Below are 18,271 nucleotides of genomic sequence, written 5' to 3' on the forward strand. Positions count from 1 at the left end.
TGAAATTAGAACACTTCCTAACACCATGCACAAAAATAAACTCAAAATGGATTAGAGACCTAAATGCAAGACTGGACACTATAAAACTCTTAGAGGAAAACACAAGCAGAACACTCTTTGACATAAACCACAGCAAGATCTTTTTTGATCCACCTCCTAGAGTAAAGGAAATAAAAACAAAAATAAACAAATGGGACCTAATGAAACTTAAAAGCTTTTGCAAAGCAAAGGAAACTACAAACAAGACGAAAAGACAACCCTCAGGATGGGAGGAAATATTTGCAAATGAATCAACAGACAAAGGATTAATCTCCAAAATATATCAACAGCTCATGCAGCTCAATATTAAAAAAACAAACCACCCAATCCAAAAATGGGCAGAAGACCTAAATAGACATTTCTCCAAAGAAGACACACAGATGGCCAAGAAGCACATGAAAAGCTGCTCAACATCACTAATTATTAGAGAAATGCAAATCAAAACTACAATGAGGTATCACCTCACACCAGTTAGAATGGGCATCATCAGAAAATCTACAAACAACAAATGCTGGAGAGGGTGTGGAGAAAAGGGAACCCTCTTGCACTGTTGGTGGGAATGTAAATTGATACAGCCACTATGGAGAACAGTATGGAGGTTCCTTAAAAAACTAAAAATAGAAGTACCATATGACCCAGCAATCCCACTACTGGACATATACCCAGAAAAAACCATAATTCAAAAAGACACATGCACCCCAATGCTCATTGCAGCACTACTTACAATAGCCAGGTCATGGAAGCAACCTAAATGCCCATCAACAGATGAATGGATAAAGAAGATGTGGTACATGTATACAATGGAATATTACTCAGCCATAAAAAGGAATGAAATTAGGTCACTTGTAGAGATGTGGATGCATCTAGAGACTGTCATACAGAGTGAAGTAGGTCAGAAAAAGAAAAACAAATATCGTATATCAACGCATACATGTGGAACCTAGAAAAATGGTACAGATGAACCGGTTTGCAGGGCAGAAATTGAGACTCAGATGTAGAGAACAAACGTACGGACACCAAGGTAGGAAAGCGGCGGGGGTGGGTGGTGGTGGTGGTGGGATGAACTGGGAGATTGGGATTGACATATGTACACTAATGTGTATAAAATAGATAACTAATAAGAACCTGCTGTATAAAAAAATAAATTAAAAACTAAAAAACAAAACAAAAAAAACTCAAAATGGATTAAAGACCTAAATGTAAGACCGGATACTATAAAACTCCCAGAGGAAAATTAGGCAAAACATTCTTTGACATAAATCACAGCAATTTTTTTTTTGGCTCCATCTCCTAGAGTAATGGAAATAAAAGCAAAAATAAACAAATGGGATCTAATTAAACTCAAAAGCTTCTGCACAGCAAAGGAAACCATAAACAAAAAGACAACCTACAGACTGGGAGAAAGTATTTGCAAACCATGAGACCAACAAGGGGTTAATCTCCAAAATATACAACTAGCTCATACAGCTTGATATCAAAAAAACAAACAGCCCAATCAAAAAATGGGCAGAAGACCTCAACAGACATTTCTCCAAAGACATACAGATGGCCAACAGGCACATGAAAAGATCTTCATCATCGTTAATTATTAGAGAAATGCAAATCCAAACCAGAACGAGGTATCACCTCACACCGGTCAGAATGGCCATCATCAAAAAGCCTACAAATAATAAATGCTGGAGATGATGTAGAGAAAAGGGAACGCTCCTACACTGTTGGTGGGAATGTAAATGGTGCAGCCACTACGGAGAACAGTATGGAGGTTCCTTAAAAACTAAAAATAGAACTACCATATCATCCAGCAATCCCACTCCTGGGCATATATCCGGAGAAAACCATAATTCAAAAAGATACATGCACCCCAATGTTCATTGCAGCACTATGTACAATAGCCAAGACACGGAAGCAACCTAAATGTCCTTCGACAGAGGAATGGATAAAGAAGACATGGCACATATATACAGCGGAATATTACTCAGCCATAAGAAGGAATGAAATAATGCCATTTGTGACAATGTGGATGGACCTGGAGATTATCACATTAAATGAAGTAAGCCAGACAGAGAAAGACAAGTACCATATGATATCACTTATATGTGGAATCTTAAAAAAATGATACAAATGAGCTTATATACAAAACAGAAATAGACTCACAGACATAGAAAAAAAACTTGTTACCAAATTGGAAGTGGGGGAGGGATAAATTAGGAGACTGGGATTGACAGACACACACTACTATATATAAAGTAGATAATAAACAAGGGCCTACTGTAGAGCACAGGGAACTCTACTCAACACTCTGTAATAACCTATAACGGAAAAGAATCTCAAAAAGAATATATGTATATATATACACACACATATATGTATAACTAGATCCCTTTGCTGCACACCTAAGACTAACACAACATTGTAAATCAACTACACTTCAATTAAAAAAAAAAAAACGCGCTGGTGCTTCACCGGCTTCTGGGGGTTCAGCCCCGGGAACGTGGCTGCCAGCTCCAGGGCCAGTGCTCACGCCCTGGGCCAGGCCGCGTGGTTTGGTTGTATCTGAGTCAAACTGAGGCAAAGTGGGAAACGTGAGTTATCTCTTGTTGACAGGGGTACAGATGATTTTTTAAAAATCTGTATTAATTTTTCTATATAAACATTTTAAATAAAAATAAGTCATTTTTAGTTAGTTTTTTGCTTTTTTAAATGAAACGAAACTCAGAGGTTTGTTTCACAGCCGCCTGAAGCAGGGTCGAGGAACCACGTGCCCCAGTGCGCAGACCCGAGGCTCCCGTGGGGGTCTGCAGGAGGCTCCCCACCCGCCGGCTGACGCAGCCCCATGCTCTGGGGGTGCCCCACGCCCCTCAGTTCTTACTCTGAAGATGCTCAGACCCGCAGGAGACGGAGAGGCGGACGACACCCTTGCCCACCTGTGCCTCTTCTCCCGAGTCGCCTGCAGACGCCACGGCCCTTCCCCCCCCAGATGCAGCTCGTGTGTCCTCAGCACAAGGTGCTTCCCACGCAGCGCCCGCACCCCAATGGCGTACTCGGGGAGGAACCGGGGTGACGTTACCACGTACCCGGACACAACGTCGTGCCAGGTCAGCACGTCCTGGGCGCAGCCCTGACTTCAGTGTTCCCTACGCGGCCCCCGGCGAGGGGGCGCTCGTGGGATCCTAGGGCTGGGGTCCCAGACTCGCTGTCGGCATGGATGAGTAGGGCGCCTGGGGCCCGGGGCCAGCTGTGGTCAGAGGGACGCGCTCCCCCTCAGACTGGCCCTGACACAGGCGGCTCGGGCCCAGAGGAGAGCTCCCGCCGTGCGTCGGCCTGGACACGGGCCAGGCGCGGGGCTCAGCTGCGCGTCGGCTGGGGTGGGGCGCTGAACAGGGGACGGAGTCGCAGCCGCGGCCCACCCACCTCTCTCCTGGACTTCTGGGAGGTCCGCTCCAGGACATCGTCGCTGGAGATGTCCGAGTCCTCCGAGCAGCTCAGCTGGCGCCGGGGCCGCAGCTCTGGGGGCAGAGGCAGAGCAGGGACGGTGACCAGTGGCCACACGGGGTACTCTCCCCACTTCCACACCCACGGCAGCCCAAGGCAGGCGAGCGGAGGTGTGGTCCTCCCCAGTTTGGGTCTGTCCCGCACCTGGAGCCACGAGCCTGGATGCTGACGCACATCCGGGCGGGACTGGGCCCACACGCACCGAAGGGGCGCCGTCTGGCGCCAGCGCCCGGCCACTCACCATCAGGCCCTCCCTGGGAAGTCACAGCCACCCCGACGGCCCCCGCCCAGCTGCACGCTGGTTTCAGAACGTCCTGCTGGGTTTAGTTTCCTTCTCCCTAGGAAGCCCCAGGGGAGGGGGCAGCATGGGAAGTGGGTCTTTCGAGGGAGCTGCAGGGGCTGGAAAGCCTGCACCGTGCGCTCTGCCCGGGAGGGGCCCCCGTGCTGCCGTACCTGCTCTCGTGACAGGAGACGCCCCTGGCTTGCCGGCATCCACGGTGGCCCCGCTGGAAGGGGTGCTGGGGCGGGACCTGCCATCGCCCTTCTTCTTCTTGTCCTTCCTGTACCCGGAGAAGACGGACTTCCACAGGGACCTGGGCTTGGCTGCTGCTTCCTCCAGGGCGCTGGGGCTGGGCCTCTCCGGGGGCCGGCCCTCACCCTTGGGCTTCTTCTCTTTCTTGTTTCTTCGGGGGGAGAAGAGGGACGATCTCTTCTTGCTCTTCCCGCTGGAGCCCTCGGACGAGGTGACCGAGCCGTCCAGGCCCCCTGAGTCCGAGGGAGGGGACGGGACCTCCTCACTCGTGGCCTTGTGCGTTGGGGTGGGCTCCTCGGGGCCCTTGGGGGGCACGGCGGTGGCTCTGCGGGGCGCCGGGGTCCTGGGGGCCCTGGGGGCCCTGGGGGCGGTGGCCACGGTGTCCATCTCCTTCATCCTGCTCAGCTGCCGGGCCATGGCGTCCCTCAGCGCCGGGCTCCGCACCGACTTCTCCCGGGCCCGCATGCGCTCGGCCGCCAGCTCCTTGGCCTCGGCGGAGACCAGCGGCAGCCCCCGCTTCTGCGGCGGGACCCCACTCTCGGGCCCCCGGGCGCTTTCGTGGGCCAGGGGCTGCTCGGGGCAGGGCCAGCGGGAGGGGGGCGTGAAGAAGGGCTCCTGCAGACTCGAGTCCTCCGTGCGGTCGTCATACGTGTCCTCCACATCGTCCGCGAACGGGATCTCGTCCACGCTCTCCACAAATGGCTTCGGTGCCTCCTCCGGGGGCGGCCGGGCGGGCTCCCGCGGGGTCCGCGCGCACGCGGCCGGTGCTCGGGGCTCCGAGGCTGCGGGCTGCCCCGCCAGGGCCGGCTTCCCGTGAAGGGTGGCGGGCTCCTCGTCGGGAGGCGGGGGCGGCGGGCTGGAGGGGGGCGTGAGCATGGTGGAGTCAGAGGTGCTGAAGCTCTGGCTGCCGGGCGTCCTGGTGCGGGAGGAGCTGCCCTGCAGGCCCAGCCCCGAGCTGCTGGACAGGTCTCTGTGCTCCGCCCGGGCGCCCTTTGGCTCCCTGCCAGGTGGGGACCCCGGGGTGGGCGGGGAGGGCTGGGCCCCCCCGGCAGCGGGCGGCCCCAGCCTCCCGGGGACGGGTGTGGGTTTCAGAAGCCAGGGTCCCTCACCCTGGGGGAGCTTCTCAGCTGGAAAGGCCTGCAGGGGCGCGGGCTGGAACCCGGGCTCGGGTCCAGGGCCCCGTCGCACGGGCGTGAGCCCCAGGCTGCGGCGTATCTCTGCGCTCTTCATCCAGAACTCTGCCACCAGGTCGCTGCGTTTCAGGGCCTCATCCCCAGGGAGGGGGCTGCCCAGTGTGTCCTTGGTGACCCCTTGGCTCTTCACGGGGAGGGGGGCCAGGGGGGTGGAGGTTCTGGCTGGCACAGGCTGGAAGCGGATGGGGGACACGGTGGGGGACGGCACGGTGGCCTCGGCGGACGGCTGAGGCTGGGAGCAGATGGGGAGGGGGGCCAGCGGGGACCGGCGCTGTGGGCTTGCAGGCGAGGGCGGCGTCCTGGCTTCGGGCTGTGATCGGACGGGTGTGCCGGCTGTGGGCTCCCCATGGGAGAGCTCTGGCTCTGGCTCTGGCACAGGGCTCTCCGCGGGCAATCCCTTCGTGGCAGCTGCAGAGGCGAGCGGGGCTCGGGCGCCCTGTGGGAAAGCAAGGTGACAGGAGCTGCTTAGAAGGCAAGGTTCTGACGGGCGTGCTCTCCCACCAAGGGCCTGAGCTTCCTGAAACACCCTCTCCATACGGGGGGCCACGATCAAGGGCCAGGAGGACACCCCCCTTTTTGATCTGTCTGTCAAGCTTCAAAGCCCCTCACCCAGTGAACACGTGAAGCTTTCAGGTTGGGTTCATCCCAAACGCATCCGGTTCTTTGGGCCCTGAACTGACAACAGCCAAAGGATGCTAACGACAAGCCCCAGAGCTCCGAGGTCTCTGACGTGAGACTTAAAACAGCATCAATCGCATTCTGCCTTCCGGACTGTCCTTCCTGCCACGCCCCGGCCTCACTGCAGATGAAACCCCCCAAATCACCTTGCTCCTCAGGACCCCAAAGACCAAGCCAAGTAGCCCCAGGCCTCGAGCTCCGGCCGCCCTCTAGATGGCCTCCCCTAAAACGTGCTCCACAGGACACAGTGTTACCATCTATTTACGGAGCATCCTGCAGTGCGTAGTTCAAAGACCACTGGTTACCTGGACAAGTATTTTTAATTTAGAAAATCATACGTTCATTTTAGCATAATATTGAGAAAAAACACATCTGTTGTATCAAACCAGTAATCCCACAAATACTACCGTTTTAACTTAAAAATGAATTTATGTTTAAAACGGCGTGCTGTGTGGACACACAGAGAACAGTGGTGGGAAGCTCAGCGGTGGGACTGGCGCACAGCAGGCCACACCGGGCCGGAGCCCCAGGGCCGCTCCTGTTTTCAACAGCCCATCAGCACAGGGAACAAAAAACTGGGTTCACACCAAGGCCCCTAAGGAGTCCCATCAGCTCTGCCTCCAAAGTGGGCCCCAAACCCTTACCTGTGCCCTGGGGCTGTGGGCTGGGGAGGACAGGACCGAGTGCTCCTCAGGGGACCGGCTGGGGCTGGAGATTGGGAAGCGACCTGAGAAAACAGACGCAGGATTTGTGAGAGGAAACACCCACTTGCGCTGCAGCGGGGCTGCTCCCAGGGCGTTCCGGCCTCGGCCGTGTCACCAGTGTAGGATCTGCGTCCAAAGGTCCAAAGGTGAGCTGCACAGGTGCCACAGGGGAAGGGGCCGTGCAGGGAGGGAGGGGCTCGCACACAGACCTCTCTCTGTGCGCCTTGCCGAGGCCGGTGGCGGCTCCTCCTCGCCTTCAGACACCCGCAGCTCCAGTCCCACTCCCGCCGCCACCTGCTGCAGCTCCGTGTCGGTCTCTGACGGCACGTCGTCCGACCAGTGCTGACCTGCCGAGGGAAGCGAGCACAGACCCCCAGTGAGGCTGTGCTCCTTGCCAGGCTCCCGGCTCCTCAGAGGACAGCCGCCAGGCCATCAGCTGCAGCGTGAGGTCCAGCCAGCTCTGCATCCCGGCCAGGCGCTGCCCACTGGTCCCCCTCCTGAGACTCGTCCATCAACACAGCATCCTCTGCGACGCGGAGCCCCAGGACGCCCGTGGCACCCCCTCTCTTTTGAGGGTGCGGGCCTTCCTGAGCACATGGACGGCTCCACAGGAAGGACCAGCCTTGGGGACTCGGAGCCCTCCCGGCCCTGCCGCCCCTGCCGCCAGTTCCAGGCTCCTAGCGCCCAGCCCGCCCGTTCTCACCTCCCAGCCCAGTCCCTGCCCCTCCCCCTCAACGCCACCTCCTCCTCGTGCCAGCTTCCAGAGGCAGCAGCTGGATTAAAGCCCTCGTAGGAAGCCCTGAATCTGCTCGGTTTCTCCCCATGACTCAACGAGTGCAGCCCACGTCCAAAGGGTGGGTGAAACGACACGCTTTCAGATTAGTGGCAGAACAAGGAAGGAACCAGGAGCCCTAACGGCCGCTCCTCTGAGCACCTCACTTCCGTTTTAATGTGCGTTCCGTCTTCCTTGAGCTCAGACCACTGCGGCCCCCTACCCAGGAGGAAGAGGATGGGCACCACGGTTGGGGGAGGCTCTGGGGTCCCCGTACCATCATCCAGCTCTGCGCCAGTGTCCCCCGTGTCCCCATTCTCCGCTGCCTCGCCTTCTACCTCTGCTGGCTCTGAGTCCACATCTTCCTCCAGGTCGTCCTCGTCAAACGGGACTGCAAGGCAGAGACGTTCAAAGGAAGGAAGAGGAGAGAGACGGACAGACAGACAGACGACAGACGCATCGGCAGGGGATTCCCAGGGCTGTCACGTGACGACCACAAGGCGAAGAGGGGAGAAGCCTGCCTGGGTGTGGGTCGGTGGGCCGGGAGATCTCCGAGAGCAGGGCGGGGCCTCCTGAACACGGATCAGGCAGGCACCCAGCTGCAAACGTGGCAGCCGGGCCCTGCACCGACCGCTTTGTGTGCAGGAGTCGCTTAAGTCTCGAGGGGGCTGCTAACCCTGCCTTTCAGGGAGGACTCGGCGCCCAGGCAGCTGGGGTGTCTGTTCGCAGCCCCACCGCTCAGCCTGGCGCCAGTGCCGTGTGCAGGGGGGTGACCAACCGGCAGGGCTGCAGCCCCGCTTGGAAGAATTTAGACACGTACTTTTTTTAAGCATAAGAGAGAGGGACAAGGGGATGTGGAAAGTTCGTTTTTTGGACTCAAGACCAGCCCTTCAGCGCTGCAAAATGTGGCAAAGCTTCATTTCTCCTGAGCAAGGAGCCTAACATACACACTCACACACACACACACACACTCTCTCACACCTGTTCCCAACCCTGCACAAGAAGAACTCAGACTACAGTTCAGGTTACAAGAAGGCAGCAGGAAGCAGCCACAGACGCATCGCGCTGCCTGGACCAGGAGTCCCTCCTCCCGGGGCGCCCTGGGGGCTCTTCTCGGGTCTCCTTTCAGGAAAGGGGCTGGCCTTTGACCCGCACATACTTGGCCTGAGGGTCAAGCCCGGCAGGCTGGGCAGCAGAGGAGCCCGCTGAAACGCAAGGCCAGGCCAAAGGACCACGAGACCCTCGACGGCCAGCAGCCCGGCCTCATGAAGCTGTGTCCCCGGCGCCCGGGGCCGTGCAGTAACCAGCAGTGACCGTGAGCGGCCACAGGGTCAGAGCACAAGGAAACTGGGGACAAGACAGGTGTGATGGTCTGGAGGTGGGCACCTCTAGGTGCTAGGACTGTATTTCTTGACCCAGGTGGCAGGCGGGTGAGCCTTGGTGTTTTTAAGTAATTCCTTAAGCTGTTACTTATCCTCACCACCCCTTCAGTGCACTCGGCTTACTAAGACGAGGTGATGGTGCACACCCGCTCTGGAGAGTGCTATGAAATCGGTCTGGGACGGACGAGGCAGGGCCGGGACGCCCTCCTCTGATGACGGCATTTGCCGGGAGAAGCCCTGCGGCGAGCACTCAGTTACTTCCACAGACTGAGACCTCTGTGCACTAGCACTGCTGCTCCCTCATCACACGCCAGGGAAGGGGGCTTCTGAGGCAAACAAGCCTCTCCGCCCCGTGCTTTCTGTGGGACAGCGAGCTGGCCACTGATGGGGACAGAACCCGGGCCCACCCCACAGCGGGTGCCCGCCGGGCCCACACGCATGCTAGAATCAGTCTGCGAGCGGCCGGGCATCGAGAGGCAATTTTACACGTTTGTGTTGGCAAGTCCGTTGGAAGCAAGCGTGACATGGACTCCCCAGCCTGGCGTGGCTCCAGACACAGGACACTAGAGCAGCCCAAGCCCAGACCTGGCCCTGCGGCCCCCAGCGGTTCTCCTACTCAGAGAAACATCTGCGCAGACTCGGGGTTAGGAGCCTACGGTCCTCAGCGGCGCCCTGAAAGGAACGACTGTCACACGTATCAAAATACACGACAAGCATCAATGCAGCAGCAGCAGCAACGCTGAAAGAGACACAGCTTGAGGGAGGGAACTGGGGGTTAATCCAAGTTAGGACGGAGCGGGTGCTAGAAGCAGCCACACACAAGGAAGCAGGCGGTGCCGACACGCTCAGCTCTGGTCTATTCGGCGGCCGCTGGGACGTCCCGATACCTCAGCCTCGTCCAACCGTCCCGGGGACAAAACTAACTAGGAGAGGATGACCCTCTCTACAGCCCTCTCTACAGCTCGGCGTGAAGGTGCCTCCTGACCTGTGAGCCGAGGAGGACAACGGGCGGCTGGCAGGCGGCTGGTGGGGCAACCATCCTGCCCGCCCGGAAGGGGCACCCGGCCCTTCTGCATTTCACAACCGGTGGGGGCCAAGGCTGTCCCACGTCCTGCCCGGATGCCAGAGCCCCTCGCTGAGAAACACCCACCCCCCCGAAAAGTGCACTGAGGACAAGCAAGGTCTCTCGGCTCCCTCGTGCCCTGAGAGCTTGCAGAGAGCCCTGCACCTCGGCCTGCAGACCCAGCCTGGCCCCCACCCCAGTACTGACTGCCTCAGCCGTGGCACCCCGGGAGGTCTGCTGACCGTTACGAGAATCCTCCACCCCACACCCCGCCACTGTCCAGCCTCATTTCTGCGGACTCTGAGCCCCAGTGCTGCACACAGTCCTTCAGCTTCGACTTCCCCCGATCTCTACTAACAAAACGACGCCCACCCCTGCCCGACTGCACTACTGCTCTGCGTGGCGCGTGTCTGGTCCATGCAAGGGCGGCGGCCTGAGCGAGGCATGCACGTGCCCCCGCCCTCCGCCGCGCATGCACTAGCGGCAGCACCGGAAGTCCAGGGTTAAGGGACCAGCAGAGCTGCCAAGAGAGTGGTTATGGTGAGCGGGCAGAGAACGAACATCACCCGACAACCTCCGGAGACCGACTCCAGCCAGGCCTGCACTGCTGCACGGCGAACGGAGGGAAGGTCGGGCCCTGAATTTGAAACAGACGATAAATACAAAGTTACACAGGAGTAAGCGTTCCCGGCGAGGAGAGCGAAGGTCCTCCTGGAGTCCACACGGAAGAGAGACGGACGACGTTACAGCCCGAGGCCCGTCCGGCACCGACCAGGGACAAGTGGGGCGTCGGGACAGGGAGAGGAGAGAGAGCACGGGGGGTCAAGGCGGCGTCCCCGGTCAGCAGGCTCTCTCTCGGCTCCTGCAGAGCTGCTGGGTGTTTACGCGGCTGCAAACGTGGTTAAAGAGGTGGGCCTTGCCTGCGGCGAAGGTGGCTACCTCCCATGAAGGCCAGGCCACCCGCTCTGTGCCCTCGGCACCCTGCAGGCTGTGTCCCCAACAGGCACTGAGTGCAAACGTGGAGACAGGTGAGCAAGAGACAGAGGGCGAAGCACCAAGGCGGGCACGCCGAGGTCGGGCACGGGAAGGATGCCCCCAACGGTCTCCAGGTTTTCCTTTCCTGCCTTAAAAGAAGCCAGAACAAGGTTCATCATCATCCTGCCGTGGGATGCAGAGCACCTCCCCTAAAACCTAGAGCTGGTAACCTCCTTGATATAAATTTCTTCTTAAAACTTCATTTCAGTCCAAGGTATGGTCCCTTGACCCCATCCTGTCCGCGCACACCCAGACCGAGACACACCGCATGAGGAAAAGCACAGGACATTCCTCCAAGTGGAGAAGGAAAAACCCTGCCTAGTGGCACGGGCAAAGTCAGCAAATTCTTGGTTTTCCCAACGTCAAGTTCACTGTTTCGCGTCAGTGGACAACAGCCCACCTCTTACCCACCGAGACTTCACATATTCTCTGACGAGAGCCCAGGGAGCAGACATGCTCCGCTGGCTCTCACTTGTGAGGAGCCCGGGGGCCCCGCCCTACAGAAGAGTCCCCGGCAGCCCGAGGGGAAGCGGGACAGAGGTGCCAGGCACCCTGCGCCCGGAGGAGTTACCTCTGGAAGGAGGGGACTCAGAGGCCGGTGACACTCGCTCCTCCTGGTTCTCACGAATGTGCGTCCAGTGCACGTCAGCCTGGATCTCCAAGGGATCGGCTGGATTTACGAGCTGCTGCAGCCTTGGGCTCCCAGCTAGTGTACCAGGTTCGAGGGGCAGAGGAGATGAGGAAGGGAGAGATGACGGGAAGGAAGGAAGGAGAAAGTAAACAGTCCAGGGAAGGAAGGATCAAACACCACAGGAGAGGAAACAGAAGGAAAAGTTACCATATTTGCCAGGATCAGTTTGAATCAGAAAGAGGCAAGAATTGAGAATAAGCACGCACACACGTGCACACGCACACACGCCCGACTTCTACTCGTTCAACTTGATTCAGTCCCTTCAAGCCTCATGCAGCTGTCGATGTGGATGAAGAGTCCTACACTTCCCTCCGATGCAGAAAGTACCTTCCTTTCTGAAGCTCTTTTCATCTTAACTGCGTCTGAGGGACCCAAGTGTCCAGTTAGGAGAAAAGAGCGGATCACAACTGGCCTCTGCAGGGCCAGCCTCCCAAGGTCCCAAGTACGTGGCTCTGTTGGCCACAGAGCCCGTGCCTATGGCCACCTGCCACGTGGACACAGAGGTGGGGCGGGACAGGGCAGTTCTGCCACGAACCAGCCGGCTCAAGCGGGGTAGACAGTGACGCTGTTGGGATTCTAGTTTTTATCTTCTGCAGCTAAAGAGAAAAACATCCCCTTCTACAATGGGCCTCATGCAGCATGCTGGGCTGAGGCGGGGTGGGGTCAAAAAAGGCTACGGTGGGGGGGAAGTGGAGTCTGTCCTGCAGACCCCAGAGCGCTGGGAATTCACGGGAACAAGAGGTCAATCCCCCTTTGCCATTTCTGAGGTCAAAGCCCGCTTCCCGAACACTCTACTGGTGCCCCGCTGATCCCCCCCTGGACATAAGACTCTGCTTCTTAGCCAGGTGAGAACTCACCAGGGCCCCCGCCTTCAGGCTGTTCTTGCTCTCGGGGCCCAAGGAATCTGCATGCACCCCTGCCCCAAGGGCTCCCATAATCAGTGCCTGGACCATGCCATACAGTTGGGTTAAAATAAGGGACAGCCAGCAGCTTGGGGGAGGGGACCCTACAGGAGGGAGGCTGGCTTTTCGGGCAGCAAGAGCAGGTACCACCTGATCAGGACTCTCTACGGTCTAACTGGGCAACCTGGCTTTGGCCTTGGCTTTGGCTTCATCACGAAAACGACAACCTCCTAATCTCCAAGCAACAGGGAACGTGACATGGGCAGAACTCACCGCTAAGGCCACCGAACGTGGATGGGGGCTGTGCTGGGCGTGGGGTCGCAGCCCTTGCGCTCTCTTGGGAGCCGCTGGCCTCTAAGGGCTTCCTCTAGGGTCGAGGGGCCTTGGCGGTGCTGGACGGGGCTGAGTCACAGCAGCCACCAGAGAGCCCGACTGTCTTCAGACCAAGACATTAAGTCAAGGAGGAAACGCAGGCCCCTTCTCCACCTTCCAGGCAAGCAGGGGAAGACAGCGAGCCTTCTCCCCGGGGCGTGCCTGCGTGCCGCCAGTGCATGCAGCCTTGGGGACTCATCGCCCAGGCACAGGGGAGGGGCTCCGGGCGCCTGTGCTGGCCCCGCCACTTCTGAGAGCTGACTGTGACGTGAGGTGCTCGGCTCACATCAGAGGAGGAGCTGAGTCGTAACCGGATGAGGGACTGGCAGCAAACGGTCAAGGGGCACAGGGCGCCCAGGGGTGGATGCCTCGCCCGCCGCTGCAGCTCTAGGAAACCCCGTCTCTCCACGGGGGACCTGCTCTCGGGGGCGGCTGGACGGCTGCCAGGGGCCGGGGTGGAGGTGGGCAGAGGTACCTTCATGTGTACCCATGTCCTCTTCCTCTGGCAGGTGCCCCAGCGGCTGGCCTTGCAGGAGTTCTCTGTCCCGGGGCCAGTACTCTCCTTCCACACCCACAGCAAAGCACCGCGTGGGGGCAGATGGGGAGGAGAGGACAGAGAGAAGAGTCATCTCCAGGCTCCTCCACTCCAAGCCCGTTCCCGCAGGCTGGAGCCGGACGCTACTTCCACGTCCAGGAGATCAGGTCTCGGGAGGGAAGCAGGGCCAAGCTCTCCTGAAAAGGGGGCACGCCCCGACCCCTGGCTGTGTCTGGAGCTACAAGCCAAGTGGCCTTCCCCGGGGCGGGCTGTGCACGCGATCCCCACTGACTCACGCCGGGGCACTCGGCTCTACAGACACAGCCGGCGGAGGAAGCAGCCCCGGACGCCATCCCCCTGCTCCTCACACGAGGGCGGTGTGCAGGCCCCACGTGCTGCCTTGGGGTCCCACCCCAACCTCCGGGTGGGAGGGAGGCCTACAGCAGGACCGGGGCCATGGGGGCTCCAGGAGCCCGAGGAAGGAAGGCCCCACCTCTGCCGCCCGACCTCGTCAGGGCCGCCAGCTCGGGGCTCCACTGCCAGCTGAGGACCATGGGTCACGCGCACCCTGCCTGGTCAGCGCCCGGCCCTCGCTGAGCTGGAGCGAGCGAGCCCGGGCTGGGACTGGCCGCCGAGCACAGGGAACTCCAAGAGGAACAGAGAGACAAGCTTGCGAGGCGCAGAGCCCTCCAGGGCCAGCCCCACGGGCCAGGCTCCTTGGCTAACGGCTCACGTCCTCCTCGTCCTGTCCACACCCCACAGGGAGAGCACGGCCTGAGCAGACACGAGTTCCCGTGGACTCAGGTCTCTGCCTGCCTGGCCCTGCTCACCACTCCAGGCCCGGTGCAGCCGGAACAGAGAGAATGACCCTCCGACAAAGGCCAGAGAAGGAGCCCAGGAAGCTCTTCCTCACCACTCGGGATCACACAGGCGGACGGGACAGGACCCAACACCTCGAGTGCGAGACAAGAGGCATCTCAGAGCCAGCCCGACCGACCTTCCAGGACACAGGTCCCAGCACGTCACCACGCACCACAGGTGACCCCTCCTGGGGGGCCCTCCCTCCTCAATGCTCAGCAGCCTCCGACATCCAGGACCAGGAACCAGGGAACCCCCAGAAAGCTAAGTTCCCTTCGTTCCTTTAGCTGGAACAGGATAGGACGAGTGGCCTGACCTGGAGGAGGCCCTTGTCCGCCTCTGCATCCAGCTGTACCTGGACAGCCCTTTGTGGGTCCCCTGGGGCCAGTGGAGGCATGTCGCGTGACCCCGGCTACAGAAGCCTCCCACACCCGGGCCGGGGCGGGAGGAGAGGCTTTACTCTGACCTTCACTAGACTCGTCCTCCTCGTCCTCCTCGTCCTCCTCGTCCTCCGTGTCCTCCGCGTCCTCTGCATCCTCCTCCCCAGCCACGAAACTCCTGGAGGCCTCGAGCTCCTCTTCGCTCTTTCCTTTCAGAAGAGCGTGGATCCTCACGGCCTCCTTCCAGGGCACGCCACCCAGGTCCGATGGGGGCAGCGGGGGCTCCTCCTCCTCCATCTCGGACTCAGAACTGCTGCAGAAATGACCACAGAACCCAGTGAGGGGACCCCAGAACGGAGAAGGGGGCGGCTCAAAGCCAGAGGCACAGGCAGAGGCCCCCGGCAAGGCACCCGCCGGGCGGGAAGGGAGGGAGGACACCTTGGGGCCAGCGCACAGAGGGTGAATGGAGGGCAAGATGGGCCACACGGGCCGGGGCAGCCCCGCTGAGCACAGGCTTGAAGCTCGTGACCCTGGGGACCGAGGGTGAAGAGCACCTCCGTTCCCGTGGACGCACCGTCTCGTTGGAGGATCTCGGGTGGGAAGACGGGCCGCCGGCAGGAAGCGGGCTGGCGGAGGTTCTGCTCGCAGGAAAGGGAGCCCCGGGCCCCGCTCCCAAACACCACAGCGCAGTGTGCAGCGCTGCGGGTGAGGGCGCCTGGACAAGCCCCCACCCTGTGGAGAGGCGCTCGCTGCGCGAGGGCCCCGGCGCCTGCTCCCGGGGCTAAGAGCGTCCGCCTTGCTCAGAGAGCCCGGCCCAGCTGCCCGTGTCTGGGAGGGAGACCCTAAGCCCCGGGGTGCCCTGCCTGATGGGGAGGCCTGACTCCCTGGGGCCTCCGGTCAGGATGGAGAGTCTAAGAATGTGGTTTGGGGTGAAGGCCTTGAGTCACCAGCATCAGCCGACCCGGAGACCGGGGTCAACCACATTCCACAGGGAACGTGGACCCCAAGGTTCTGTGGGTGTCATCACACATTAACACCAGGAGAGTGGCTCTGCCTGAGCCCGCGGGGACGGGAGCCGCCCTTCTCCGACTGGCCTCCGTGCCCCTCCCCGTAACAGAGAAGGGCCGTGAGCACAGCCCCGCCAGTGGGTTCTGTCCTGTAGCCTTTCTAGAAAATTACTGCACCCGAGGGTGGCGCTGGGGACTCCACCGCTTTCATCGAGTCAGAAGTGAGGGTGGCCTCCCGGGCTGCGTCCCTCGACCCCTCACTGGGCCGCAGGGCTCTGCCACGACAGCTGTGTGACCATGAGCTAGCTGGTCATGCTCTCCAAGCCTGTGTCCACGCCGGGAAGGGGGTGTGAACACCCGCTTGCTGCGGGCGCCCCTAGTGGAGCGAGATTTTATTGACCGCATCACGCTTGTGCCACACTCGGGTCCTCCAGCCACCCACTCGCTTGTTCACGCACTCACACACTCGTGCATTCATGCATTCAGCAGACGGTTCTGAGCACCTACTGAAGCTCAGCCGCTGAACTCAGAAAGAGCGAGCGGCTCCTCGCTGTCCGCAGCTCAGTCTGGCGACTCCTACTTCATTCATTCATTCAACTAAAACTTACTGAGTGTCTCTGCTCACAGCGCCCTTCCTAGACGTCACAAAGCTGCCACAGAAAAGATCTTCAGTGTCAGGGGAGATAAGATGCAAACACCAGGACTAGACAAGGTGGGCGGTAAATGCAGGGTGGTGGGGGTCTGTACGAGGCAGTTTCAAGTGGGAAGACATAAGAATGTGGACCACAGAAAGCTTGTCCTCTGGAGTCTGATCAGCCCTCAGTGTTTACTTAGCCATGATTTTTGCCTTATCGTTGTGATTTCATTTCTTTACTCTCATTAACTAACGACAACATGTGAGCCCGTGTGTGTCATTTAACATCTTTCAAACGTGAAATCAGGGTAAGAATGCCTCCTATGTTCAGCTCTAACCTCAGGTCGATTTGCAACACTGCAGGTGGACAGGGAGGCCAGCCTGCCCTCCTTCATGCCAGGCACACTGGGGCCCCAGCTGTCAGCGGGCAGCTCTCTGGGGGGTGGGCTCAGGGCAGCCCCTCCCCGTGCCATGTCATGAGGGCAGCTAGCGTGATGAGGTCCCACTTGAAGCTGTGACAGCTCAAGGACCACAGAGAATAGCAAGGGAGGCACAGAGCATAAAAACAGGGCGGAAGTCAACCATGCTTCTGGAGCGCCACGCGCTTCTGGAGATGGGACACAGGCAAGCCGCCCTGCCTGCCTTTGTGAAGGACAGAGACAGACGGACAGGTATTGCCAGCTGTTCCTCCCCGGGCGTCACTGTCCACGGCCCTCAGAGCAGCCCTCCGGGTCTGGCTAGGCTCCTCACGTCATGTAAGATTCGCAGTGTAAAGTCACTACTCGAGGCTCATCTTATAATATATTCTCTGGCTGCTCCCAGTGCCTGAATCTCTGGGTCTGGCCTTTGAGGGGCAGGAGGAAGGATCTGTGTGAGGCACATTCCCCGCCTGGACTACAGCCTGGAACACTTCCAGGGGGCAGAATCCCCACAGCAGAACAAAACACAAGACAACCGACTTCCCTGTCCTTTAGGGAGGAGAGGGGGACCTCAGGACACGGCCTCCCAGAAGACACGAGAGCCAGAAAACGTAGTCGTCAGGACTAGCTTTCCACGACAGCAGGGATCTGTTTCCACCTTTGTAACGACATCCTGCCCCGTGTGGCTATTTGATCCAGGCAGCCTCCCAGACCACACCCTCTCTTATCGCTTGCCTGGCACTGCCGAGACGGGCAAAAGCAGACAAGGGACGCGGCCAGGAAGGCCAGGCAGGCTGCACCCGAGCTCACAGGGTGGGAGGTGGTCCCTGTGAAGGTCCTCAGCAAAGCCCACCGGCGGAGCTGACGCGTCCCGCTGGAACCGCGGAGCAGGAGCCTCCCCACTGGGCGTGTCCGAATCACTGCTCTCACAGCGCCTTCCTCTCACCGAGCCCACGGTGGGCTGGCAGGAGGACGCAAAGCCAACGGACCAGCTTCTCAAGGGACAAGGTCTGCTCCAGACTTAAAAGAGCCAGCAGAGGAGCAGACCCAGGGAAGAGGACGTGCTCGAAGCACGAGGCACTTCACGTGGATCAGCTCACCTGACCATACAGTAGCTCAAGGGCACAGCCACTGTTATCATCCCCGTTCCCACAAGTGAGGAAGCCGGGCTTCCAGAGGTGGGATGGTCTGGGTGAGACGTCAGGAACCCCCAGCGTCCGCCCACATCAGGTCACCCCGTCAAACCCAGGAGGAAGGTCACGACCCGGCTCCTGGCAGCCGCGGTCGACCTGGGAACTCGGGCAGCCGCTGCGGATGGACACCACCTGAAGCTGCTGGTGGCTTCACTTTTAAATTAACCCGCTAGTAATCAGGGCGTCTCCGAGCAATGCCCCGTCCTGCGCGGCTGCCCCGAGGTCCCGCCCACGCTGCCAACCCTGTAAGCACTGAGCCGACCGTGGAGGAGACCTGCCGGGTCCTGCGATCTGCACGCGGTGGAGACCACTCCACGCTCAGGCCGGCACCCTGCTCAGCAGCGGCTCACTCACCACCTCTGCGGGTGGAGGGCGAGGAGCGGAGCAGTC

General features: G+C 59.4%; 1 protein-coding gene across 15 annotated transcripts in view; it reads right to left on the minus strand.

Annotated features, from left to right (window-relative positions):
• MICAL3 (microtubule associated monooxygenase, calponin and LIM domain containing 3) overlaps positions 1–18,271 on the minus strand; it is a 189,197-nt gene that overhangs the window by 19,974 nt on the left and 150,952 nt on the right. For 9 of the 15 annotated variants that reach the window (XR_009702624.1, XM_061206117.1, XM_061206114.1 and 6 more), the window contains 7 exons: positions 14,715–14,941; positions 11,462–11,596; positions 7,688–7,801; positions 6,848–6,985; positions 6,579–6,661; positions 3,985–5,692; positions 3,451–3,545 (listed from right to left, as the gene is read on the minus strand). Coding sequence is in view for 14 of the 15 variants with exons in the window: in XM_061206117.1 (XP_061062100.1) it covers positions 3,451–3,545; positions 3,985–5,692; positions 6,579–6,661; positions 6,848–6,985; positions 7,688–7,801; positions 11,462–11,596; positions 14,715–14,941 (2,500 nt within the window). In the remaining variant the exon portion in view is untranslated. Of the gene's footprint in view, positions 1–3,450; positions 3,546–3,984; positions 5,693–6,578; positions 6,662–6,847; positions 6,986–7,687; positions 7,802–10,429; positions 10,493–11,461; positions 11,597–13,330; positions 13,418–14,714; positions 14,942–18,271 lie in introns of those variants that run through there. The other 6 variants (XM_061206127.1, XM_061206118.1, XM_061206120.1 and 3 more) reach the window with 6 other exon arrangements.

Source organism: Eubalaena glacialis, chromosome 11 (assembly GCF_028564815.1).
Source record: "Eubalaena glacialis isolate mEubGla1 chromosome 11, mEubGla1.1.hap2.+ XY, whole genome shotgun sequence".
Classification (NCBI taxonomy): domain Eukaryota; kingdom Metazoa; phylum Chordata; class Mammalia; order Artiodactyla; family Balaenidae; genus Eubalaena; species Eubalaena glacialis.